Source organism: Toxotes jaculatrix, chromosome 24 (assembly GCF_017976425.1).
Source record: "Toxotes jaculatrix isolate fToxJac2 chromosome 24, fToxJac2.pri, whole genome shotgun sequence".
Classification (NCBI taxonomy): Eukaryota; Metazoa; Chordata; class Actinopteri; family Toxotidae; genus Toxotes; species Toxotes jaculatrix.
In genome coordinates this window covers 9025414-9051584 of record NC_054417.1, presented here as the reverse complement: position 1 = coordinate 9051584, position 26171 = coordinate 9025414, and the positions used below count along the sequence as shown (strand labels likewise).

General features: G+C 46.5%; 3 protein-coding genes across 9 annotated transcripts; 1 reads left to right on the top strand and 2 right to left on the bottom strand.

Annotated features, from left to right (window-relative positions):
- Positions 1 to 134: 134 nt before the first annotated feature.
- stradb (STE20 related adaptor beta) lies at positions 135 to 6077 on the bottom strand. 3 transcript variants are annotated; one of them, XM_041032449.1, is made up of 13 exons: positions 5874 to 6077; positions 5324 to 5408; positions 5109 to 5175; positions 4348 to 4428; positions 3362 to 3464; positions 3091 to 3212; positions 2882 to 2990; positions 2663 to 2786; positions 2394 to 2565; positions 2133 to 2237; positions 1770 to 2026; positions 1609 to 1651; positions 135 to 1447 (listed from the first exon to the last, which is right to left on the bottom strand). In XM_041032449.1, exons 3-13 carry the CDS (start codon positions 5118 to 5120, stop codon positions 1286 to 1288), a joined length of 1290 nt encoding a protein of 429 aa, XP_040888383.1. In that variant the 5' UTR covers positions 5121 to 5175; positions 5324 to 5408; positions 5874 to 6077; the 3' UTR covers positions 135 to 1285. The 3 variants fall into 3 exon arrangements, with proteins under 3 accessions (XP_040888383.1, XP_040888382.1, XP_040888384.1); XM_041032448.1 differs by having other exon boundaries at positions 5109 to 5408; XM_041032450.1 differs by lacking the exon at positions 5109 to 5175.
- A 77-nt stretch (positions 6078 to 6154) lies between these two features.
- On the top strand, positions 6155 to 19708 carry trak2 (trafficking protein, kinesin binding 2). 5 transcript variants are annotated; one of them, XM_041032442.1, is made up of 17 exons: positions 6156 to 6284; positions 8960 to 9157; positions 9593 to 9778; positions 13023 to 13082; positions 13750 to 13826; positions 13923 to 14039; positions 14151 to 14369; positions 14471 to 14549; positions 14662 to 14792; positions 14995 to 15069; positions 15366 to 15503; positions 15600 to 15679; positions 15812 to 15952; positions 16049 to 16347; positions 16485 to 17003; positions 17125 to 17224; positions 17334 to 19708. In XM_041032442.1, the coding sequence occupies exons 2-17, from the start codon at positions 9103 to 9105 to the stop codon at positions 18115 to 18117; spliced, it is 3060 nt and encodes a 1019-aa protein (XP_040888376.1). In that variant the 5' UTR covers positions 6156 to 6284; positions 8960 to 9102; the 3' UTR covers positions 18118 to 19708. The 5 variants fall into 5 exon arrangements, with proteins under 5 accessions (XP_040888375.1, XP_040888376.1, XP_040888378.1 ...); XM_041032441.1 differs by having other exon boundaries at positions 6155 to 6284; positions 15366 to 15679; XM_041032444.1 differs by lacking the exons at positions 6156 to 6284; positions 8960 to 9157; positions 9593 to 9778 and adding an exon at positions 9785 to 10383.
- A 445-nt stretch (positions 19709 to 20153) lies between these two features.
- On the bottom strand, positions 20154 to 24942 carry trim25l (tripartite motif containing 25, like). The gene is made up of 16 exons (XM_041032446.1): positions 24215 to 24942; positions 23667 to 23762; positions 23330 to 23563; positions 23078 to 23237; positions 22933 to 22965; positions 22815 to 22853; positions 22673 to 22717; positions 22462 to 22515; positions 22320 to 22367; positions 22145 to 22207; positions 21770 to 21949; positions 21534 to 21638; positions 21349 to 21384; positions 21188 to 21256; positions 21001 to 21066; positions 20154 to 20903 (listed from the first exon to the last, which is right to left on the bottom strand). Exons 1-16 carry the CDS (start codon positions 24842 to 24844, stop codon positions 20329 to 20331), a joined length of 2433 nt encoding a protein of 810 aa, XP_040888380.1. The 5' UTR covers positions 24845 to 24942; the 3' UTR covers positions 20154 to 20328.
- Between the last annotated feature and the right edge of the window lie 1229 nt (positions 24943 to 26171).

Below are 26171 nucleotides of genomic sequence, written 5' to 3'. Positions count from 1 at the left end.
TGTGAATGTATTGGACAGCAGTGACAGACTCTGGACTGTCACTGCTGTCCACTTCTAGTTTGTGGCGATGCCTTCCATTCATTGAGAGAGCGTCTTTTTCCTTTCCTTGTTACTGTGACTAAATTTACACTTTAAAGTTACGAAAACACAGCTCAGGTCCCGATGCAACATCCAAACATATGAAATTCAGACCCTTCTTTTTCTGTGTAAATTTAGTCATGTGATCTGAACAAGGCGAAGGAAAAGGTCAGCTGACTGAAATGCCCAAAGTATTTTATGTTATTTTACATCGTATGTATACCCCTATTATTGCTGGTTTGATCGAATCCGTCATGTAACCCTATGATTTCATCATGTGATTGTACATAGCTAGAACAACCATTTATCTGTGTATAGAGTGAAAAATAATGTAATAAAAAAAAAAAATCACCTTTCTAATGGCATTCTGAACTGTCAGTTTCTGCACGATAAATATGCTGTTTGTATCCGATTTGATCATCCTTTCAAAACTTTTAACAACAAAAGTAAACCAATGATTTCAGCACGTTTAAGTCAGACTTTTAGGCCTAATAACACTACGTACCTTAATACATATATATATATATATAATAAAGAGGCTTCAACAGTTTAAGAAAGCAACAATCTTGTTGCCTATTTAAACAAAGTTTGAAAAACATGAATACTCCCATGTTTGTAATAGAAACATTAGGACAAAACAAATATGATTAATAATCAATACAGGCTTTTTGAAAACCACAGAAAACAAAGATCAGAACCACAAATTGCACAGCTGTGTATATACGTTTGAGCACATGTAGTGGAAGTGTTAATGCTGAGAAGTGTCTGAAGTGTGTTCCATGTAGAAAAGACTGGAAAACTCTTTCTGACCACGTCAGCACGGTCGCCACTGATGCGACAAGTTATGACACTTTAACTCTGAACATACGCTGACTTGTAAAGAGAAAAAGCAAAGTGCAGTTGTATGGATGATCACAGTGTGTACCCAGGCTGCAGTTACTCTAGCCCACATATGAATCAGACCAACGTATAAAAAAAACATCTACAAAACTACTTAAAAAAAAAAAAAAAGGCTCAGAGAGTTGGGTTAATAATAATACAAAATAAAAGCACAGTAGAATTTGGCCTCAATTGCTTTGTTTTGATTGTCTTGTGTTTGGCTTGCTAGTCAGAGTTTGGAGATTTAGAGGCAGAGAGTAGGACAGGGTGGGGTTGGGGGTCGGAGGGTGTGTGGGGGTGGGGGGGGGGGGGGGGGGGTGGGGGGGGGTTAGGAGAAGTCCCACACAGCCTCAGGAGCGTCGGCGGTGGGTGATGTCGGAGCGTGGCAGGACGGGCCGGGGGGGCAGGATACTGGAGGGTCCTCGGGGCTGGTGAGGGGCACTGCTGGGTACATGAGGCTGAGGAAGGAGTCTCTGGTGTGTCTCTTCACCTGTCGCAGAACAACACAACTCAATACACGGTGTAGTGTTATCTCTCAATTTTAAATCAGTGTCAGCTCTCTCTGTGTTATTAATTTTTTACCCCCCCCCCCCTCCCCCCTTCTTGCTTCTTTATATTTAGTCCCCCAGACCTCACAGGTAGCAAACCCACCTGCTTGAAGAAGGCGTGGGTCAACAGTGCAGATGCTGACGGTCTATAGAAGAGAAAGACAGGACAAGCACTGTCAGTTGTGTCATGATTCGTGTGTAAGTGCAGCATTTGAATGTAATCGTTGGGGTTGTTAAATAAAGTTGACTCTTTAAAGTAAGGACCTGCGCTCAGGCTGCTGCTGCAGACACAGCTGGACCAGGTTGTGCAGGGTGGCTGAGTGGTTTTTAGGTCCGGGGCTCTGAGGTCGGTCGGTGGGAGGAGCGGTGGCGCTGTGCGTCAGGCTTCCGGTGGCCACGCTCTCCCCGATGCCGGAGTCCACCCCGGACCGCGACACCTTCAGCCCCCCCAGCTCGCCGAGCGGGAAGGGGGCCACATCCAGCAGGCAGCAGTGGGAGCCGCGCAGCTTCTGAAGAAGCATCTGAACAGGAGGATTCAAACGGAGAGCAACGCTGCATTTTGTGCTTTGAAAGCTAAATGTGCACATGTTCTTGAAAGACATGTCTGCGTGGAAGTGTCTTCATTACCTGAGTGGGCGGCATGTCCTGGAAAGGCACCCTGCCGCTGACCAGCTCACAGGCCACGATACCTAAACTGTAGATGTCCGACTTTACTCCGTAACCGTGCAGGTCCTACTGAGGACAACACCACGGGGAGAGGAGCAACACAACATGAAGCTGAAATAAACTGCAAAATTGTTGCTTTCTAAAAACTTCCATTTCTGTTATTTAAAAAAAATAGCTGGAGATACTTGTGAGAGTCTGTGATTTAGTTTAAGGAGTCCTGACCTGTCTCAGTAGTTCAGGGCTGAGCCAGGGCAGCAGGGCGGGACTGTGGTGGGGCATGTCGAACACTGCCCTCATCCTCTTCCCCTCACGCATCATACTGAAGACACTGTGCAGCCCTGAGAGGTAAACACGCCCCTCCCCTGACAGCAGGATATGACTGGCCTTCACTCCCCTAAAAAAAAAAAAAACACATTAGGATACAGATACTTTTTTTATTTTTAGATTTTTTTCCTTCCTTCCTCTTATAACATTGCCTGTCTCCCACTGACCGGTGAACGTAGCCCATCCGGTGCAGGTATTCCAACGCTTTCAGCACCCCGTGCAGCAAGTACGCTATCAGGGATTCACTCATTCCATCTGGGAAATACGTCCTCAGCAAGGTGTCTGCAGAGCCTGCAGACAGGAGGAGACCGGAAAGATGATTCATCTTCATTTTGAGGAAGTGGTGCAAATTGAGGCTGTAGTAATCATCACTATCAGTTGCTGACCGTAAGCCATGAGTGGCGTGAGGACCCACAGCTGGCAGCAGGAGCTGAAAACCAGGCGAGAGGTCAGCAGGTTTGCGTGACGGAAAAGCCTGGACAGCAGGACCTCGTTCTGGGGATTTAAACGTAATGACACACAAACACACCTGGATGAAGAGGATGATGAATAAATGTCTGGGTGTGTGTGCGTGTGTGTGGAGAGAGCTGCTCACCATGAGCTGCAGCAGCTCCTCTTCCGTGCACTCATCCAGGTTGGTTTGTTTGACGGCCACCAGCTGGCCAGTCGGGATGTGCCGTGCCATGCTCACCTGGCTCAGGTTATTGAAGCCCCTCCCTGTAAACACAGCAAACTGGCTTGAAGTGAAATCTTACTCTTATTTTGAAAGACTCTGGATGGAAATCAGGTTTAAGTTCAACTCTTTGCAGTTTCCTTTTGGAGCGGACGTAACGGGCTGAGTCATGTGTGTGGTGTGGTGTTCTCACCCAGCTCAGACAGCAGCTGGTAGTGGGCTGGCTCAGCTGACAGCCCTGTGATGTCATCTCCACCTGCCGGCCCTTGCAGAGTGTATTCAGAACCGTCACAGCTCTGCAGGGACGCACACACCCACACACACACATACACCCCACAAACATGTATTATGCATTTATCTCACCGACTGAAAGTATGAAGTAACTCAGTAAATAAACATGATTCACTGTATTTTATCTTTTTTTTTATATGTGCATTAAATGATTTCTGACCTTTATCTCTGTTCATGACCAGTAGGAACTGGATCTATGTCGCTGGTTGAGACCAACATAACTAAGGTGAGGTAATGTCTGAGGGGGACGGTGGCTGCCAGGGGGTGGCACTGTGACTCCGAGCACAGCAGAGGGGAGGGAGGGAGAAAGGCGGGGGATGCTTGCAGTTTTAGTGATGCAGACAGAGGTTTGGGACACAGGAGATTCTAGTTCTCTTTCTGTCTCACACACACACACACACACACACACACTTGCTGAATGGTTGTTTTTGGTTTTATCCACACACACTCCTTCTATTCACTCCTTACTGTCCCAGCTTTTTGTCTGTGTTATCAGGAGAAAATGGCCTCACACAACAGCAGTACATTAGTAATTATTATTAAGTAGTTAATAATAATAACTAAATATTAAGTACTGCACAATGGATGGTTATAAAGGAACAAGAATAGAGGTAAACTGCTGAAAAGGTAGTAAGTGTTGTCATCACTCTTGTTTTAATGTGTCTGTTGTGAGTCCCCAGACTTCATGGAAGTGCAATACTAAATGGAGTTCCCCCTTTAGGTGCTACCAGCAGCCTGAACAGCAGCAGTGTTATTCCAGTCGTCACTGTCCTTGATGGTTAAGCAGCTCCACCGAGCTGATAAATAATGAACAAACAGTGATGATATGATGGAAGAGCATCAGTGGGTGACGCCTGTCTCCATGCTGACAGTGTCTTGGCTACTGACCAGGAACTGGTGGCTGGTGTCCTCATAGCGCTCCTCTATGTCCATGGGCTGGACCTGAGCGTGGGAGATGCAGGAACAGTCCTGGTGAAGGGGGAGGGGGGGTGGGGGTGGGGGGAGGAGCACAGGTGAGACATGCCCCACAGGACAAGGAGGAGTGGAGAGGAAAGATGGAGCTTGGGAGGTGGAGGGTGATAAACTGCCTTGTGGGAGGGTGGGAGGGTCAGAGATGAGGCAGCGAAGCAAGCATCTGGAAATATGGGCTGTGAGGGCACTCAAATGGCATTTTATTGGAAGTGGTGAGTGGAGAGACAATTAGAACGATGGCAACAAAGGCAACAAAGAGGCAGCTGACTGACTGATGTGTCCCAACAGAGCAAGATAAGTGCTGCATTAATACAGAGATGTGCCTATTAGATATGAGACATAGTTAATATTAATATCTGATAGTTTCCAACCTACATTAGCCCATATTATATATGAAAACAACAAGACAAGCTATATAAAGACTGACAGCTCCCATAACTCAGAAAAAAATCGATTTAAAAAAAATAATATTAACTGATTGATATCAGCTGATATCTACAAATACTGGTGCATCGCTATGTGAAAGCTCCTAATTTTTTTTTTAATACACTTAAAAGATTCCTGAATTTACCCACCAGGGGCCATCTGATTCGTGACTGCAAACATCTGCTAGGTCACAATAAAGCGACACAATCACAGAGGCACAAAGCAAAGCCCATGCAGGGTGATATTCTTACCAAGAAAGACATTGAGTCCTTTTGGCGACGGTAAAACCACAGGCGTTGGCATTCATCCGCTCACAGGCTGCAGGAGACCGACCGCGATGGAGGGAGGCAGGAGGGCGAAGCGCAGCAGTGTAATATGAGACACACAGAGAATTTCCCCCAACTAGACTAGAAAGCAGCCAGCATCCGTCCAACCTCAGCCATTCATCCATCCGCCTGCAGCTTACCTGGCTGCATCAGCTGATCTACAGATCTGAGCAAACCATAAGAAAATTCACCAGCGGAGATTTTCCCGGTCCAGTCCGGCCAGTGCTGCGGAAGGAAAACTGTGGTGAAGGCTGGAAGACAGTGTTTGCTCCCGATCAGGAGTCATATTTTTTTTTTCATGCAGTCGCATCTTTGTTTATGTAATTAAAAGAGGTCACATTGATAATGGCGCAAGAAGGCAATATAATGATCAAATTCAGTTCAAGGTTAGATGAACTGCAGCCATTTATTGCAATCAGAGGACGAGTATTTGTCAAAACCGATAGTTAATGTCGTCAATTAAGATGACTGTTAGAAAATATAGAGGATAATTATCTCAGTTATTATTATTTTATTACACTTTGATTATTAACTCAGGACATGGTCCACACAAAGACGCTCATCCTGTGGGGTCCCATTCGGTAGCTAGGCTAGCTAACGTATGTAAACGTGCCTGGTTAAAGCATTTGTTTATTATATTTAATATATTTATTTAAAAAGTACCCGACGTGAAGAAAAGAAGCTGCTCACCTTCTCCTGTCGACAGCAGCTCTGGCTCCTCGACGTAAACAAGTTTTTAAAAATACAAAGGACAGTCTGAAAACCTAAACAACGCTTTGTTTACAAAGTTTATCTTATAGCATTTTGTGTAAAAATTATATTTGATGGATTAAAAGTAACGAGTTTTACTGTCAGTAACGAACCGCACAGTGGCCCATAACGAAAATCTAATCTTTTGACAGGACTTTTAATTTGACACAGAAAACAGGCGCTTAGCAAAGACGTCATCAAACCCACTGTCTCAGCTTGATGACGACGATGTGAGAGCTGTGTGCCACCTCCCTCCCTTCCCCTCCATTGTTTGAGGTTTTGGTGAGGGGCTTGACAGACACCGCATGCACCGCTGGAACTGCCCATGCTGTGGATTAATATCGATATAGGGTGAGTTTAATGATAATAATGTGTAATGTTGTAATGTTTGCCGCGTGAGGGAGGCTGCCAGTTTGAGCTAATCTGTTACCCCAGCGCTATATCAAGAAAAAACAGTGAAGCTGTCATCCTCACCTACAGGAGAACATGTCAGACGTTAGCTAACGCTCAGTACATAACCCGAAACAACAAAAACAAACAATGCTACGTTAAATGCGAAGGGATTTTGTTAACGGACTAGCCTCACTTACCAGCAAGTGAGTCCAGTGAGTATCTCACATAACGGTAAATGTTAGCTGGCCTGCGATAACATTGCTAGCGTTAGCAGACGTAGCGTATTTAAATATCAGTAGTGTTAGAGTTAATGTAATAAAGTTTTTTTTAGCTATATATGAGAGATAAAGATGTGCAGCAAATGTTAGCTAATTGGCAGTTGAACATTAAGTGCTCCTCAACCAACGAGGGAACCACAAGAATTTAATTTTCATAATTAATCCTAAAATTATAAAAATTTTACTTACAGGAAGAAAATTTCTTCAATTTTTATTTTAACCAATTTTTGAATGAATTCAGGTCGAGTTGGAGAGTAGCTCCCTCTGATTGATTAGAAGCTTTATCAGCCTGTGCGTTTACTGACCAGTAAAGCATCTTTCACATATGTTTTTCAAACTTCAGTTTTGCTTAAATCATTTCTTTGATAGAGAAGATGTTGTTTGGGGCAAGTTTTCTTCTCTTTGCAAGACATGACAAGGGACGCCTGTTGAAGTTGCAGTCAGAGGTTTCTGGTTAAGCAGTTAAACTCGCTGGTCCAGTCAGTGTCACATGCCGTGTCCCATGTCCTCTCTTTCTTTAGAAGCACTCCCGCCTCAGGCCGTGTCCAGTTTGTCAGATCTAAGATGGGCTGCGTGCGGATGCTGTGATACAGCACTAATGGAGACAGTGAAGCAGGGCAAATAACTGGCAAATAAAAACAAATACAAGCCGAGAAGAATATGTTTCCACACCGGGCTTTAACTAAATCAGGTCAGAGTTTCAGGAAGCTTCTTGTAGCATTTGTCATTGACCTCAACTTATATTTGAGTGATTTCCACTGCTGCACCAGTTGTAGGTCACTCTGGATGGGAGCATCAGCTGGATGCTCAGATTAGACATGACGGGGGATGAAGTCGGTAAAAAGCTGATGTAAGCAGACAGTCCCTTTGGGACAGCTGGAACACACTCATATTGTGTTTAGTGCTGCGGCTGTCTTCACTTTGCTTTTCTCATCCCTATAATGTGCAATAATCTTTGAGCAGAATTAAGTGGCGGTTTCCAGATTGCGGTCACAATTTTCTCCTGCTTCTCTAAACCAAAAGAAATTGGGTGTTTGTGGTTATTAATGATGACCACAGATCCCCATTTGCTTTAACCATTTGAGTGTTTTTGTATATCAGGACGTTAAGGAGGCATTATAATGTAAGTGCATCTCTTGTTAGCTGCCTTCAGATACCAAGTTCCTGTATCATTTATTATCATAAACAAGATGCTGTCTGGCTGCGACAGTGTTGCTCATGAGATGAGTCACAGGCACTCGGACAAGATTAGCTCTTGCCTTTTAACACAAGAAAAAGAAGAAGCATATATCTGAAAGATGCTGCTGTGATGAATGTGAATATAATGGATGCAGAGTGTCTTCACCTGGCTCATACTAATGATTAATACATGAAGCATTTTGTGCATTGAATTGCTCCAAGGGCAAAAGGGGAATGTGACTGTAATAATTCCAATTTCATTCAGTCAATACCTGTGTCAGTAATGGGTCAGTACAGTGCATGTGCCAGGCCTTTGATGGTAAACAGCACATTTAGGCTGTAGCATTGCGTGCATCCTGGTAATCTCCTTTATGGAGCAAACAGCTTCACTGTTACGTAAGCAGAGGTTGAATGTTGCCCAAGGACTCTGTCTTTCCACTGGCATGCTCACACACACACCCACACCCACACAGATATGCATGTGTGTCTGCATGCACAGATACAGGCCAGGCACTAAGGTCAGTGATGCACACGGTGCTGAGGTTGTAATGGGTGATAGGATACATGTCCCTGCACAGTACTGTCTTTATGAAGTAGCTATTTATGACTTAAAAATGGTCAGTTTTGCAATAGTACAATACAGACACAGCTGTTGAAATGGCCTTCATTTTCCCAGTTCTCCACTGGGAATCCCTCCCTTTAAGAGAACACATCCTTTCTCATTCCTCCAGTCATCCCTTTAAGGCCTGGAGCAGTCCCCACAGAGATAGGCAGCAGGAAGTTGGCAGGGGGTGGGCTCTGTGTCACCGCTCAGCAAAACAGTGCGGCCATATTTTCTCCTGTTAATTCTCAATGAATAACCTTTCATTTATCTCAAAAATTGCCCCCTATCAAATTTAAAAGAAGAGGAGAAATCTTTGAGAGATTTTCAGGCCTGACTGATGTAGTTTAGAGCTGTCAAATCCTGAGGAATCTGGTTTTAAATGTCAGCAACTGAGTGGGAAGGAGAAAAGAGGGAGGGCCACAGGGGGAAATGACGGATGTCGTCAGATGTGCTCCATGCACTGATTAGTAACACAATTAAACCTAATGAACATTCTCTTTTCTTCAGTCTACCTCACAAACTGAACAGATTAGGTGAAATCTGATATCTAACACTTCTCCTCTCTGCTGCAGGTAAAGGTGTGTGTGTGGGCACCACCCATCAGTGGAGGAACAGGATGTGATGCCACTGCGATTGACACTTCCATCTTTCTGTCCAGCTTTGTGTTTGTGAGTGGGGGGGGGGTCCCTCCCCCTTCCCCCTCCAAGGACAGGACATGTTTGAAGTCAAACCCCGGGCGGTGGAGAAGAAAGAGTCGAGCACAGAGACAGGTAGAGGGTTTGTGTTGTGTTGTTTGTGCGTGGCACCTGTTAGCTTTGTGTACATATTCAGATGCTGCTCTGCCAATGTCACGGTGCCCTGAAGTACAGTCTGCTGTGTCTTTGGGCCTGATGCTATAGTTAGACCCATCTGTCCCAGTAAACCACATATTCGCTCATGTGGAAGGACATCGAGTTGTACAGTGCCTGAGCCAGGGCAACACACACACACGCACGCACATTCACATGAATATTCAAAAATACAATCACTGCAACCTGACATTCTGCATTTCACCTTGGCTGCATTGTTTTGACCAAGTTAAAGCATCAGATACTTAATATTTTCATTGGGATAGATAAAAAAAACACTTCCTGGCTCTGTCTAAAGGTAAAGATCCTCTATTCATCACAAGATACTGGACACTGTGTCTGTCCTCTAACCCACAGATGAGGGGCTGGGCGGCAGCGGGAGGCATTACGGCTCGGTGGGCTCTGGATCGGCCGGCTCTGGTTCCATGTACCTGTCAGACAGCCAGGACTGGGTGGTGTCCCCGAGCTGCTCTCCAGACGAAGGCTCCGTCCAGCACAACGCCATCTCCCCCATGCTGGCAGAGGAAACGTTCCGCTACATGAGTAAGTGTCCGTGTTAATATTTCACTGAGCAGGACGGATACAGTTGGACATGACTTCACTAGTTTTGAGTAAGTTGTGATAATGAAAATGGCCGCATTATGTCTCTGTCTAGCATTTCTGTGTCTGTGTGTACTTTCTTTTGATTGGTCGAGCCTGTGGCGACATCAGCGAGCAGATGGTGTGTTTGCACGTCTCAGTGCATTAGACACGTGAGGGATTCATCTTGTACAGCGCACATCCTCTTCAATCAAAATCACAGGGATTTACTGTGGATATTATTTGGCTCAGGGGTTGTCATTGTGTCTATTTGTCTTTGCCTGTGTGCGCTAGACAACAGACACTGTGTGTGTGTTTGTGTGTGTGTGTGTATGAGAGAGGGAGACAGACAGTGAGCAAGAGGAATTCAGAGATCCAGCCAGAGTTAAGTGCAGCTGAGTTCAAAGCCGGGGCCAGAGTCACGGGACAGAGAGCGGTGAGGAGTGAAGGGGGGGGGGGCAGAGTGGAGAGACAGAGGATGAAGACAGGGCAGTAGAGAGAAGAGTCGGGGGTCATGCCGGTTTTAAACATCCACAATGAGGAGATTTACGATAACTTCGCCATGGAAGGTGAGCTGCGGCGTTGGTGCGGTGTTCGTTGTGTTCCTGACAGACTTCAGAGAGAGAGAGAGAGAGACATGTGAGCCGGTGTGACTGCAGAAGCAGCTTCAGTCATGTCTTCAAGGTCAAGTAGAACGTGACGGGGTGGAGGGTGGAGGGGAAAGTGTGTACATCTTACTCTGTGCAAGTAAAAGCCTTTGAAAGACAGGAAGTGGGCGAGTCTGAATCAATGCTTGTGTGTTTACATTCAAACCAGTTGTGGTATGCGGGAGCACTGTTGACAGTTGGATAGACTTCCTGTCTGTTTTATTTTCTCACACTTGCATCATTTGCGATACATATTTCCTCTCTGCGTTTGTGTTCTTTGTTCGACTTTGTTTAGTCAGATCTGACCTGGTTTTCCTTCGATGTATAAATATGTTTTCTCTGACCTTCCATTAGCTTATCCTTTGCTAATGATTGACCTATATAACTGCTGCAAAGCTCATAGTGTAACACAGAGAAAAACACAAAGTACTTTGCTATTGTTTCCATGATTTTGTATGAAAGTGCTGCACGTGTGAAAGAAGGGGCACAGTAAGGGAGTCTCGGTTTCATATTCCTGCTTCTGCAGTGTAAAATCAAACACGGCCTATTAATAGTGCTGGATGCACTTGCAGAGACATGGCATGTTAATGTGCCCCCTGCTCATACAGTACATGAGGAAATGCATGAGAGCACTCAGCGGAATATGTTAACAGTCTGGATATTTCACTACATTATATGATGATACAAGCATCTCAAGTTATCAAGTGTCCAGTTTTTGTGTCGTGTTGTGAAATGAGAGGAGGGAGCTGTCTCACAGATTGGGCATAAATACTATTTGAACTCCAGACAGTATAGAACATTACAGTTGTAATTTAGTGCAAGTGCAAAGCATGTTTGTTTGAATAATCCTAATGCAATGGAGCTCATACTATTTTAGGGTAGGAAATTTTAGGGTAGTTAACCCAGATGTGGTTAAATGAACGCTGAATATTGTTTCTTCACTGTGTTCTGACCTATGGAACAGTTACTGTAGATTATAACACAAAAACATCATTGAAATTGACAGAATTGTTTGTCTTGTCTCCTCAGACTTGACCTTTGTCCCCAGTCTTTCACGTTCAGTTGAGAGGAACAAATCCTTTATTTAAATTAGCATTTTTAAAAAAGAGGATTGGTAATCCTGAGGAGGGGGGGGTTGTGTGTTTGTATGTAATAAGTACTTCTTACATTATTCTTTTAAATTGTCAAATAAACAAATGTTGTACCTGGAGCTGGTGTAGCTGCGGTTTATGGTGCCAAAGGTCCAACCAACCATGAATCAAAAGCTCCAAAGTGTTTATTAACAACTCACATTGACCATTGTACCGTGTGTGTGTGTGTGTGTGTGTGGGCTGTCAGTAAAATGACAATACTAATTTTGTAACTCATTGGACTTTGCAGTTATTCAGTTTATTGTGACCAGAGTTCAGTCACTTTCTTTTCCTTTCACGTCCCACTGTACTGTATGGATATGTCTGTGCGCTGTGTGTGTCTGCATTTGGATCAATATCTTTAGTTTTTTAAGTGGAGTTTGGTGGTATACGTTCAACGACACCAAACTTCACCCAGCAGGTAAAAGCATAGGTGTGTTTGTGTAAGTGTGTGTGTGTGTGTGTTGAGATGAACTGTCATACAGGAACATGAGAGATTATATGCATTGTGTATATACTGTATCTGTCTTGCTGTGTAACAGGAGATATCTCTGTCGGGCAGAGGTTATTTTTAACTGCTGGTTGTTGGAGGAGGGTGCAGCGTCCAGATCCAGAGGTCACTGAGGGCCTCAGATTACTGGACCCCAGCTCTCATCCATCTGAGCAGCTGCTTCGCTCGAGGCTGCTCATTACATTTAATCCTCAGTGAAATGTAGATTGTTGTATTATGCTGAATTTACCAAACAAAAGAGGCAGAAACTCAGGAACATTTCCCAGTTCCAGTCTCTCAAATGAGAGGATTTGCTGCTTTTTTTATGTTTTATACAAATGTAAATTTGGATTTTGGAGTGTTGGTCAGACATTAAAGTAAATTGAAGACATCCCATTTATCACATTCTCATTTGATTATAGGATTGAGTCGAATAAGGAGTATGTTTAAATGCTTAATCATGTCATTGCAAGTTTTGTTTTGTTGAATGTGACTGTCAAAGTGTTTTATGGTCAAGATAAATTCATCTCTCTCCTCTTCCCATTGAAACGGCAGCACTATGGAGTGTGTCCTCAGTCTGTTACAGGGCCTTTAAATCAAAACCGATGGCTCAGTGATTAGAGATGCCACTTCTCTTTAAACAGGTGGAAGTGGGAGCAGTGCAGCGCTGGTGACACCCACTCAGGTGCTAAAAGCAGACCAAACTAATTGGCGTGTAGTTTCTCTGACTCAACAAACTAATGTTTCGAGATGAAGTTGATTTAAAGCTTCAGCTTTCACTCTCTGCTCCTTTCTTCTTTCTGTCAGTGTTGCCTTTACGTGCTCTTTCTCTTCTCTCTTTATTTACTTTGCTTTCTTTCTTTTAAAACAATCTGGTTACCTCTGCACCTTTTTGAACTTCTTTTCCCTTCTCTCTCTCTCTCTCTTGTATTCCTCACTAGCATATCTTGCTTTGGAGCCCTCCTCTTATTCCCATCCCGGCTCTCAGAGCCTCTCCAAAGGTATCTTTCTCTTCCTATCTGCCTGCTCTGCTCTGCAGCTCCCTCATTTAGCTCCACAGTGAGAGAGAGAGGGGCTTCGGTCCTCAGTGCAGCTCTGTACTGATACTTGGATCTGGAACCGCTCCAGAGCCACAGACCTGGAGCCCCTCTCTGCCTTTTGCATGTAGATGACAGCAGTCAAGAGATTTGCCTAGTTTAGCTCCACTGTAGACAGCTTGTTGTAGTGTAGCACTGTATAGTGGGTGTGTGGTCTTACTTGTCTGTGCGTAGGGCTTCTGTGGCTCTCACTTACTTTCAGACCACTAGCAACCACACCGCCATGTTGTGGATCTCACAAATGACTATCCATAGCATCAGCTGCGGCTCAGCCATATACTCAGCACACAGTTTAACCACACCATTTAATGATTGGCTGCTGACGCTGCAGTGAGTAACTGGCTGCTCACGTTGCTTGTGGTCAGAACGTTTTATTATGTGATCAGTGAAGCTGGCATGAAGTGTGTCTGGGGTGATGTGGTGCTTTTATTTTTATTCTCTGAAATGTTTTTGGTTTTTGTGTGGAGTCCTCTGAATGCACAGTTTGCATGCACATGCCATAGTGTGCATGCTAGATTGCATGTGCATGTGCTCACGTGTGTCCTGTAAGTGACACGTATTCTCCTGCCAGTCCTCAGTGCCGATCGTGTGGAGCAGATGACCAAGACGTACAATGACATCGAAGTGGTCACGCACCTTTTGGCTGAGGTACGTGTCCCCTTAGTTGTAGCACTTTGTTTTTCGACGAAGAAGCAGAATCTAATTGGCTGATTGATCCCGGTGTCCTGTGCTCTTATTGGACAGCGGGACAGAGACTTGGAGCTAGCAGCTCGGATCGGTCAGTCACTGCTGCAGAGGAACCACCTGCTGCAGGAACGCAATGAGGCCTTAGAGGAGCAGCTAGCACAGGCCCTGGACCAGGTAAAAGCTAACATTTTAGGATGACACTTTGGATTTTAAAGCTTTTTTTTTTTTTACCTCCCAATTTCTTTAAATTATTGCCACAAAAAGAAAACCCTGTCCACTGACCAGGTTCACCAGCTGCAGCACGAGCTCAGTAAGAAGGATGAGTTGCTGCGGATGGTGGCCAGCGCCTCGGAGGAGAGCGAGACCGACTCCAGCGTGTCCACCCCCCTGCAGCATCCTCAGCCGCCTGGAGGAACCACGGCCGCCGCTGCACTCAGCCAGCTGGAGTCTCTGCAGAGCAAGCTGCAGGAGCTGGAGGAGGAGAACCTGACCCTGAGGTCTGAGGTATGGAGTATTCACAAGCGCGGGGGCGGCATTGGAGACGATGAATCACTGGAGCTTTTGCACTGATTTATAAAACATACTGAAATACTTCTCCTCTCCAGGCATCTCAGCTGAAGAGAGATACTATCACCTATGAAGAGAAGGAGCAGCAGCTAGTGAGCGACTGTGTCAAAGAGCTCCGTGAGTGAAATGCAAAAACACACACACACACACACAAAGTCTCAAGTGTGGGATGCTCTTTTTAACTTATGTTGCTGTGTGTGTGTGTGTGTGTGTGTGTTCGTGTTCCCAGGTGAGTCCAACAGCCAGATGGTGTCTCTGACAGATGAACTCTCTCAGAAGAACGAGGAGCTGCTCAGACACCAGGAGGAAATCGCTCAGCTGCTCTCCCAGATCGTGGAGCTGCAGCACAGAGTGAAGGAGGTGAGGGGAGGGGGAGGTGGCAGACTGACCTACTGGTCCATATAACAAACTGTATGTCATTCATGTTCCCTATTTCTAACCATAGACAGAGGAACTGAGGTTTTATTGTGTATAAAGACACTGTGCCTGATTATCATGTGTGAATACATTTAGTGTGTGTGTGTGTGTCTGAATGCTCGTGTGGTGTGTTGTTCCTCTGCAGCTGGCTTTGGAGAAAGAGGAGCTGAGGATCCACCTGCAGGCCTCCAAAGATGCTCAGAGGCAGCTCACAGCAGAGGTACCGTCTCACACAGGCTCTGTTTAAACTCCCAGATAAAAACTGTAACACAGCATGTACACCATCTGTAAGGATTAGATATAAATAATACAAAAACAATACTAATTTCATTTCATTTTAATAGTTTAATAAACAGTTTAGTGCATAATTTAAATAGGTGCTAAAACACAATTTTTGTAGATTAATTTTTAAATGAGTAATTATGTTATTTCTGCTAATCCATTAATAGCTTTAGCAATTTATTTATTGTAATTCAACTAAATTAATTTAAATGTGTGTGTGTGTGTGTGTTTCAGCTGAACGAGTTGGCAGAGAGGAATGCCGAGTGTGTCGAGATGCTCCACGAGTCTCAGGAGGAGATCAAAGAGCTTCGCAGTAAAAACACTCCCTCTGCTGGGATGCGACGGCACCTTTCCTACGGCCTCTACCCCATGGTGAGAGAAACACACCTCGAAGGTTACTACATAGCTGCACAGGAAAGATCTGAATCTGAAGCTGATCCGTCTGTGTGTGTGTGTGTGTGTATACAGGACTCCCTGGCAGCAGAGATCGAGGGCACCATGAGGAGAGAGCTGAGTGTAGAGGAAGAGACCGCCTTTCAGGACCAAAGGTTAGAAACCTGAAGACTGATGCAGTTTTCACCTCTCAAACCAGACTCATTGCTTATGTCAGGTACAGGTCAGGAGAGTATATTGATCATTTGAGGATCTTGTCTCTGATCTTTTATGTTCTCGCCCTGCAGAACATCCCAGAAGCGAGTCTTCCAAACAGTCCGCTCCGTCAACGCCTCAGCGTCGCGGTTGTCCTCAGCCACCCCTCCGATCCCCGGCTCAGGACAGAGCTCGCTGGTGATGACTGCACAGCCTTTCCAGTCCTCTCAGGGGTACGTGACAAAGAATACTGGCTTCCTGTCTTTCATTTTCCCTCAAGGATAAAGTTTGGACCCTTTTCAGCTCAGTAAACGTGTCTCTGTCTGCAGGGACGAGGTGCGAATGGGCCAGCCTGGCTCTCCTGGTGGAAACGACCTGAGCAGAGCCCTGCACCGCCTGTCGCTGCGACGGCAGAACTTCCTGTCCGAGCGTCAGTTCTTCCAGGCGGAGCGCGAGAAGAAGCTGCAGGCTCTGGCAGGGGCGGAAGCGGACGGAGAGGGCAGCGGCTGCAGCACGCCGATGGGCAGCACGCTCTCCTCTTTCTCTAACCTGTCAGAGCTCTCCATCAGCTCCAGCGTTTTTAAGACCTTCCTGCCTGAGAAGCTTCAGATCGTCAAACCCATGGAAGGTAAAATTTATCTGTCGCATTTCCAGCAGAGCAGCTGACGCGGAGAAGCTGTCCAGAGAAATTTGACGTGTAACTGATTCAGTCTGAAAGAAAAAAAAAGTTTATTCAACTGGAACATTCTGGTTTTCCATTTTCAGGCTCACTGACACTCCATCACTGGCAGCAGCTGGCCAAACCACACCTGGCCACCATCCTGGACCCACACCCAGGGGTCGTGACTAAGGGTTTCCGCCCGCTGGCTCAGGATGCTGTCTACCACCTCTCTGACATGGAGGAGGATGAGGAGGGCGAAGAGCACAAAGGGGCCGGTGTCCTGGAGAAGGGGGCGGCGGAGCGGGGTAAGGAAGAGGAGGAAGAGGAAGAGGAGGAAGGCGGGATCACCTTCAAAGTGCGCTACACATCTACGCCGGAGGAGAGGAAGGACAGAAAGCATTCGGCGTCACCTCTCCCTGTCCCACCTCTCTCCCCCACCATGCCGACATCATCCTCTTTGATCAGACCAGACCTCGGTCTGAGTCCTGCACCTCTTCATGTCTCTGAGACGTCCAGCCTATCATCGCAGCCCATTCCAAACGCATCTGCAGCAGCGGTCCAACCACAGAGTCAGATGTGCCCCTCGTCATCATCATCAGCAGCAGCAGCAGCATCTTCCTCTGGTAAATGAAGTGTACAGTGTGCTGTGATTTCAGTTTGAAGATGTTCCTATCAGTTCCTATCAGTGCTCGTTGTGAGTGTGAGTGTTTGTGTTTGTCGTAACCTGATTTGTTGTGTGTTCAGTCCAAAATCCAGGAAAGTGTCAGAGCTCCACCTTCTCCACCTACACCTTCACGACCTGCCGCATCCTGCACCCCAGTGACATCACACAGGTCACCCAAAGGTCAGTCACCTTCAAAGGATAAAGAAGTTTATGTCAGCTAATGTCTTTAATGTGCCACTGTTCATTTATCATCATGCTCACACACACACACCCTGTCTGTGTGTTTCAGTTCTCAGTCACCTCTCTTGGCCAACACACCCAGCTCCATGAGGACAGGTCCCAGTACCCCTGTGACTCCCTGCAGACTCAGCCTGGGTGACTCCTTCCCTCCCCGCCGCCCCCCAGCGCCCACCAGCAGCCTGGCCAAGCTGGTCCTGGAGAGGGGCATTTCTGCACAAGTGTCCACTGACAACCCACCTTCATCCCCCAGACCCGCACCCCGGCAGCCCCTCTTCTGTTTCCTCCCTACTACACCCCCTAACTCCCCCTCTCACTCACCCTCTCCCTCTCCTGTGCCCCCGGAGTCCCGCCAGCACCCGGCTGACAATTTCCTAGCCTCACGGCCGGCAGAGCTTTTTCTCCAGGACGTTTACGGGTTGAATCTGGGCCGCGCCCCGCATCCCGATCTGCCCAGCCCCTCCCAGGAAACCCCACCCCTTGCCCCTTCAGGCCGAGCCAAGCCCGACCCTGTCAGTGTCGGCCTGGTGGAGAGGCTGCGGCGGCTGGGATTTACCAAGGTGCTCCATGGTTCGGAGTCTGAGGCTTCAGGGCCGCGCCAGGATTCTGCCACTTTTGTGTCGGCGGGCGGGGGGAGCCTGTTGGACGGCCTGAGGCGCAACCAGAGCCTCCCGGCTATGATTGGTGCCAGAGCGGGAAAGTCAGTCGGTAACCCCACACCTCCTCCTCACCCCACCTCCCTGGCCCTCCCCCCGCCACCGTGGGGAAACCTTAAGGAGCGCCGCCGGCATCTCGCCTCCGTCTCACATGTCCCGTCAAGTTCAGCCAAGCGCTGAAGAGGAGGATGAACTGGGAGGGGACATAGTCCAGAAAATGAACCACCTCCTTTACACCTCCATCCTCTTCCTCCTCCTCCTCTCATCTCTCCTCCTTTCTGCCTTTGGAGAGACGAGTCAGGGCAACGGTGGGCGAAAGAATCCCTCCTTTTTATGACTTCATTTTAAAGCACAATTGAACAAAACTGACTGTTTTTAGCGACACCGCCGTGTCTGTGTGTGTAGATGTTTGCTATGATGCTAGCTGTTAAGGCCTTTACTCGCCTCTGAACAGGCGATTCAGCTCTGTACCTTCTCAGCCGCGTCTGAATTGGGTTCTGTAGTTTTCCGTGTGAGGCTCTGGATGTTGAGGCGCAGGCGGAGGAGAGAGGGAACGCGTAAGTGGACGAGGGTTTGCGGAAGTGGATTGGAAGAGAGCAAGAGGTGAGGCACAGTAGAGCTAGAAAGAGAAGGGAGAGCGGCCTCTGCATGTTTATTTTGTGTAAGTGCGAGAAAGTGAAGGTGAAGAAAGAAGGAGCATCCAGAGTCTTGCTTTTTCAAGGGCTTGTTCTGTAGTGGCCTGGAAAAGCTTTAGTCTGTAATAAAACAGCATCATGCCCATAACACAGAGAAGGATTTACAGACGTCTGTCACAGCAGATTCAAACCATTTCTAAACAGAAGGGATTCCACTTGCTTTTATTACTTGAGGACTAGAAGACCTGAAGTGCTCGCTGGCCTAACAGCGTACTGCCAGGCTCACCTCGTAGACAGACCACGCCTCTAACATGCCAACATTATTAATATTCGAATAGTTTTACAGTAGACCCTTGTTGCACGGATGTCTGGTGACCGTCCACGTGCCCTTGCCGCCCCCCTTTTTCCTGCCTCCCGCGATCGTGCGCATGATACGTCGAAAGCGACCTCGCCCGCAGGTCCCAGCATGCACCTGTCGGCGGACAGGTGGGGCCAGGCTGAAGGCGAGGTCAGAATGGCAGGCCAAAAAAAAAAAAAAAAAAGAATCTGCCTTTTCCTTCAGGTCCTGTTGTTTGGTGTGGTATGAGGCCTTATAAGTAGAAGCCAGCACTGTTTTGATTTGTGTTCCTGTTAAACCATGTTTGTGTATATTGCACACGGTGGGGTTTGGTTCGGTGGAGGCCGTGCTCATTAGAAGATCACTGCTCGGTTGAGAACATTTCAGCACAGTCTGTGGCTTTAAGAGAAAAATGCTTCTGTTTTCGGGGCTCTGTGTTTATCTCAGGCCACCCGCGGGGCGTTCAGGTTCAGTCTGTTTAGGGGGAAAAACCACTGACATGTGATTTTGGGTTTATTACCAGGACGTATGCGGTTCACACTTTAGCCAGCAGGTCTGATTATTCCTGTAGGAAAACATATTCATCCTACATTCGACTCATAACCCCACATAATCACGTTGCTTCGAGCTTTGTGCTTGACCCCTGTGACCCTTCAGCCTTCAGCGCTGCTGTCCCTAACCTTCATGGATCCAACCAGACTCCCCCACTCAGTTACTGCACTTTTACTTTTGTTATTTAACCTTTGTTTTACTGACATCGCTATTTGAATGATATAGATTCTAACATGAAACTCTAGCGTGTAACGGGTGCCTGCTGTAACAATGTCGGCTAACATTTCGTCATAAGCTTTTAATACATGTAGCATTTCTTCTTTTCTTCTTTTCTTTGGTTTGTTGCTTCTCATATGCAGACGCCCGCAGAAGGGAATCCAAATCAAGCCAAAAGTGTTTTTCTTTCTGAAGAAATAGAATACTCTGGCTTACACACGTGTGTGTGTGTGTATATGAGATGCATTTTGTGCTAATTAGCTGTAACATATTTAACTATGGAAGAAGAGCTTCAGTTTCATGTTTTTATATGTTTGTAGGACTGGAGAGAAAGACGCATTCAGACGGTTCATTATCTTTAGATGAGTCGTAGTCATATTCACTCCTTTCAGTAAAGCAGGAGGTTCAGGGTTTTGTTGTTATTTGGCTAAAATATAAAATGTCCTCTTCATGTCTCCCTTCTAAGACCATGATCCTCTGTAAACTACTTATGGGTATTATTCAGTTGCCTCTTTTTTTTTTTAAATAAAGTAATGGAAACGAAGCCACTGGCTCACACTCTGGTTTATTGTTACTCTGACTTGATTAAATAACTTGTGCGGTAAGTCTTGACCTAAAAATAGGTCTCTGTAAGATGTCCAGCCTGCATCCTCACATGGGACAGATCTTAATGCTGTCAGAACTTGAGGAGAACTGGCCGAGGGCAAAGTCCAGACCCACCCCGACTCCGCTCCCCACCCCGAAGGCGGCGTAAAGCGGCTGGGTGAAGTTAGCACGGAAGGTGTGAAGGTGTGTCATGCTCTCTGCCACACTGTAGAAAGCCAGCGTCCCCGTGGACAGATCCAGGTAGATGCCCAGACGGGGGGAGTAGGTGACTGGTATGTCCCTCTTCTCATTGTCGTGCATGGCCGAGCAGCAGGTGTCCGACAGCTCCAGGGTCCAGGACTGGGCGTTGTAGCCGAGCCCCGACCTGGCGTCTGAGCCCTTCCTGTTCAATGCCCCGTAGGCTACACCCATAGAGGAGCCGCGGCCTCTCCATTCCACCTCCCAGTAGCAGCGCTGGGCGTACAGCGGGCTCTGGCACATCACCTGTGTCCAGCCGTCAAAACGCTGGGGAGTGTCCGGGTAGGGCTGCGCTGCCCCCTGCAGGGTGGCTTTGGTGTTACCCTCAGAGAGAGCCAGTCGTCGGTGGGCTGTGTTGGGGTCAAGGGTCAAGGTCACAGCATCTAGAATGAAGAATTATTCAGAAAATGAAGACTCTAAACCCTCTCAGTCCTGAAACTCGTCTAAAGTCTGATGCTGTAGTTAAACGCTGAGACTCACACTGCAGGAACTCGTCTCTGGTCCTCGGCTCTGGGGCCTGGATGCTGTCAATGTTGATTTCTCTCACTGGAAAATCCAAACAGTCCGTTCACGCACAAATCCTCAAAACACACTGTTTGTTCTTTGCCACATGCAGCATCATATTTTTGTGTCTCGGAACAGAGAAGATAAAGGTCCGTGAACTCACGTGCAGGGAAAGCAGGGGCGTAATTCATGGCGTCAGGGGTGGGCGAGTCCAAAAAGAGGCTGGGGTTAACTGTCCCATGAGAAAACAATGTCACAAACATTAGAATGAAAAACATCTTTGAATATGAAAGAACTGAACCTGCGAATTAGACATTAATCTACCTTCTGTTGGTGTTTCAGACAGAGCAGCCATCCCCCCTGTTGAGGATAAACAGAGTCACAGTGTAAATGTAATCTACATACTCTGAAGAGTGTTGAACTGTAAGTGTGAACAAATAAGTTACTCAGTAAAATCCAGCTAAGCACTGGGCACACATAAATGTTTTCAGACAGCTTTCTAGCCATACATGGGTTTCCTCCTGCAGATGGTGTGTTGTTGGCCGGTGCAGCCGGGGTGGTGCCACGGCGATGGGAGCGGAAGAGGCTGCTGATCGACGCCATCCGACTGAAACCTGACCGAGGAGGGAGAGGGCGGAGCAGGGAGATGGAGAACAGCAGGTGTTATCTGTCAGAGATGCACTGGACAGGTTTTGCCACTGGGTGGCAGCAAATGGTAAGTTTTATTTAAAGGTTAGTTTTGTACCTCCAGTTGATGCTGGAGCTGGAGCTGGAGTTGGAGCTGGAGCTGGGGTGGCTGGGATTGGAGTCGGGGTCGGAGCTACAGCAGGAGCAGCCTGGATCTGACTGGACCGGCTCCACAGGGACTGAGACTCTCTGCGGCTGGGAGTCGGACTGGGTCTGGGGCTGGGGTTGGTCTCCCTCACTGTTTGGGGGATGAAAGGAAGTGAAACTAAGCAAGTAAATATGTCAAGTTTATGAATACAGCACCTTTATGAGTCATCTGATTTATTTCTACCAGACAATGGAACAAATATGAGGAACTGATATTTAAACGGGAAAATCTTTCAGTAGGAAGTCTCTGCGACCTCCTGCTGGGTGAAGCTGAACAAAAATTTACCTGACTCCCTTTCGTCTCTCCTCTGTCTGTCCCTTAGTCTGGGGGAGTTTGTGTTTCTTCTGTCTGCAGCAAGGAAGAAACATCTTTTCAAAACACATATTTACTACTCCGTCGTGGCAGGTGTGATGTTGTTTCAGGAGTTTTCTGTTTAGTTTAACAGCACACGTAGTCTCACCTCGTGGTGTGTCTCTGCTCCGCACATCTTGACTTCTGAGGCCTATACCTGAATCATAAAATATTTATAATATTTAATATTTAACAAGGACATATTGAATTATTTTTGATGTTGTTATTTACAGTCTAATGAATGTCAGTACCAAGTCCTCGCCTGTCCGTGCTCCGCGTTCCAACTGAGATACTGGGTGTAGAAGCTGTAAGACATGAAAAGAAATCATGTATGTGTATGTGTACATATATAAACGTATATGCGTGTATATATATACAAATATATATATATAAATATATATATATATATAAATATATATGAAAAGATGCAGTGATGGAAAACAAAAACAACTGTGAACACACCTGGTGAACGGCTGTTTGTGTTCCGGGATCCCAAACCAGAAAACACTGTAGAAAATCAGACATCAGTTAATGAGAATAATGAGATTATGGAAACTGTGATCCTGTGATGTGTTCAAAGTCAATAGGAAAATAGAAAACTCACATTTAAGTATCCCCGCTTTCGCTCCTGCACCACGGTTGGCTGTGAGAGGAAAGAGGAAGTCACTGTTAAGGAAGAAAGCTCAACACAACAACAGAGAAAAATGTCTGAATGAACTTACAGTCTCCCAAAGTGAACAAAGTGGTGTCGTTGACTGGAAGAGAGCAAACAACAAAGATGAAAAATGATAAAGCATGAGAAGAAAAGAAGGTATGTGAACGAGACAGGACAAAAAAATAAATAAAGATAAGAGTCTTGTGACTGACCTTGTTTGGTGATCTTTCCCAGCTCCTGGTTGCACAGGTCCTCCACTCGCTCCCTGAGGTCCAGGATGGCGTCTCGCACATGCTCAAAGGAAGCCTCTGGATTGGCCACCACGGTGGGCAGGTCCCCAGACTCCAGGGGACTGCACATGGACTCGTACGTCTGAAGGAAAATACGGCCTTTAGCAGTCAGGACCTTCAACTTTGACTTTAAAGGCTCTGTTTTCATCAAAAGTCCAGTAAAGTCCAGTCTACCTGCAGGTATCGAATGTGGTCTTCGCAGCGAATCAGGTCCTTCATCTCCTCGTCCCTCCTCTTCAGCTCCTTGATCTCAGCCTCCAGGCTGTTCACCACCTCCTGGGCATGGCCCATCTTCTCCTGATTGGCCTGATCAAGTACCTCCTCCAGAAGCTCCTGCAGACGCTCCACTGAGTGCTGCAGCTCCGACATCACCTGCTCTGTGTCGTCGTGGACCCGGTCTGAAGAACGCTGTGCGGGGGGGGTAATACAGTGACTCATTACACTCAAACACACACACAGTGAGGTCCACCCTGAAATAATTCTGATTTAAAAAGAAACCCTGCTGACCAACCTTCATCCCCTCCATCATCTTCTTCATGTCTTTGAGCTCCTGCTCTCTGTCTTTCAGTCTCTGCTGATTCTCTGTCTGCAACTCCGACAGCACTTTCTACAGAGGGACACACAAAGACACGACGTCCATTGACATTCCCATCAACGTCATGCAGACAAAACACAAGCACCAGGAAACAGTTGTGTGTGACATGAGAAGGCAACATGAGAGGGTGGAGCGTCATGAATGGACAGGAATGTAGTTAGGAATGTCTCCAGCCTGCCCGGAGCCGTCATTTAAGGTGGTTTATAGGAAATAAATGCAACAGTGTTCCAGTTTATGATCTGTTACAAATATTTAACCTGTCAGGCAGTGATGCTGCATCTGACTTGCTAAAAACACACACAATGGGTGAAAACTACTGAACTATGTTATCTTACATTGTGTAATTACAACTTAAAACAGTTTTACACCACTTATTAAAAAGGATTTGGGGACGTTCTGAGGGCCCCTCATTTCCTTCTTCTCATCCGGTGCCTGAGGCCCCTGAAGCATCCACCCTTGCCTACCTGCTTCTCCAAACGCTCGGCCTTGGTGGACACACACTCGTGGCCTTTGTGCTGGTTGCTGGTGCAGAGCCAGCAGACGAACACCTTACACTGGCGGCAGAAGAACTCCTGCAGGTACTTGTGCTGGGTGCAGATCTTCTCAGCCAGATTGCCCGTGGGTGCGATGAGCTCGTGCTGCTTCAGGGCCTTCTGGGTCTGGTGGGGCTTCAGGTGGGCCTCGCAGTAGGAGCTCATACACACCAGGCAGCTCTTGACTGCTGCTCGCTGCTCTCCTTTGCACATGTCACACAGCACTGCTGAGGAGGACAGCTTCCCTTTGGACCTGGATGAGGAGGAGGCAATCCCACGAGCGCTACGGATGGAGTCACGCACATCAGATTTGAGGGCCCCTTTGCGGAGCTGCTCCACAGCTTCAGCCAGCATGGTGTTCCTGGATAAGGAGGGCTTGGGGCAGAAGGTCTGCCGGCACTGGGGGCAGCTGTAGATCCCCTTGGGGTCGTCCTTGCTCCAGTAATCCTTGATGCAGGCCATGCAGTAGCTGTGCCCACAGGGGATGGTGACTGGATCGTTGGGGAGATCCAGACACACGGGGCAGTTAAACTGCTCCTCTGTCCACAGTTTACCACTCATGATGACGATGTCAGAGAAAAAAGAAGGAAGAGGCTGAAATTTGTAGAAATATAAAGCAGAGAACGATCCAGAAACGGGAAGAGGAAGGTTTAGCCTGCAAGGACTCACAGGAGGAAAATGCCGTCTCTCAGGTGAGAGCAGGGAGAGGTGAGCCGGGCGGGGCCAGAGCCACCAGGCAGGTCTAGCGGGGAAAACGGGTGTCGGTGGAAAACTGTTAAATGCTGGCAGAATAAAGGTGTGAAAAGACCGATTGTTTCATCACGTCACATGGTTCCCAACCCAGAGGTCAGGCCCACTAAAACTCTGTTAAACAAATTAGTATTCTTTTCTTTTTTTTCTTTGGGGTATTTAAATGAACACATGAGAAGTTTAGAGGGAAAACATCTGTTTTTGTGTTGGGACTGAACACAATTATAGTAATCTGAAATGTGGACAGGGACTCAATGAGAGAATGCTTTGTATGGGGGGGGACGTTTGGAGCCACTGATTCCATATTTTAAATAATATATTACAGTTTATTTTTAGGATTTTTATGTGGAATATGAATCTGAAAACAATAGCTGTCAGATAAATAAAAATAGAGTGGCTCAAATGCAACACCGGCCTTGTAAGATACGGGGACAGCGTGTGTATCCTCTCAGTGAAACTGGTCCATCCAGCCAGCAGAGGGCGCAAGTGTCTGAGACAAACAGCAGCAGCGCACGGTTCGAGCTCGTTTTATTGGACAAAATAGAGGAAAACAGAGACGTGTCACTTTTCAGATACATATCATTTACTTATTAAAATCTGACTTTTTGCAGCATCATTGATTTTTACATCATCTAGAGAAACGCTGGTAAGTGAATATTGAAAAGTTACAAAACTTACATAATCACAGAAAAATTAAATCTTTATTGCTCTTTCTATAGGACAAAACATAACCTGCTCTCCGACACAGTCTTTCAGTATCAGTGTCTTTCTCTCTGCAGTCTTTTCTTTTGTTTAGTGAAGTGTCAAATTAAATTTATGTCCATTTAAAATCTGGTTCAACTCTCACTTATTAAAATATAGACTCAGCACAGTTGGTCAGTAGGTGGCAGTATTGCACCCTTTTTGTGGAATTACCGTCCATTCTGTAAAAAAAAAGAAATAATGCCAGGTTTAACCAGGTAATTAGAACAATTGTAAAATTATCATATATATATATATATAATAGTATATCAGCTCAATGTTTAACACAATCAAACAAGAAGTTAATTGACCCGCAAAAGAGGCTGTGATCGGGCGAACGATTTCTGAAGCGAAGCCGGAAGTAGGCGGAGGTGAAACCTCTTGCGCCTCATGATTA

Excerpts from the sequence above, each read along its gene's own strand:
- stradb (XM_041032448.1), bottom strand. Across the intron at positions 1,652-1,769 it reads CAGCAGCAGCCTGAGCGCAG|ACCGTCAGCATCTGCACTGT; the intron begins GTCCTTACTTTA and ends TCTCTTCTATAG. Across the intron at positions 1,448-1,608 it reads CCCACGCCTTCTTCAAGCAG|GTGAAGAGACACACCAGAGA; the intron begins GTGGGTTTGCTA and ends GTTCTGCGACAG.
- trak2 (XM_041032441.1), top strand. The coding sequence starts at position 9,103 with ATGTTTGAAGTCAAACCCCGGGCGGTGGAGAAGAAAGAGTCGAGCACA. Across the intron at positions 9,158-9,592 it reads AGAGTCGAGCACAGAGACAG|ATGAGGGGCTGGGCGGCAGC; the intron begins GTAGAGGGTTTG and ends TCTAACCCACAG. Across the intron at positions 17,004-17,124 it reads AGCAGCAGCATCTTCCTCTG|TCCAAAATCCAGGAAAGTGT; the intron begins GTAAATGAAGTG and ends TTGTGTGTTCAG.
- trim25l (XM_041032446.1), bottom strand. The coding sequence starts at position 24,844 with ATGAGTGGTAAACTGTGGACAGAGGAGCAGTTTAACTGCCCCGTGTGT. Across the intron at positions 23,763-24,214 it reads CCGAGCGTTTGGAGAAGCAG|AAAGTGCTGTCGGAGTTGCA; the intron begins GTAGGCAAGGGT and ends GTCCCTCTGTAG. Across the intron at positions 22,516-22,672 it reads CACAAACAGCCGTTCACCAG|CTTCTACACCCAGTATCTCA; the intron begins GTGTGTTCACAG and ends CATGTCTTACAG.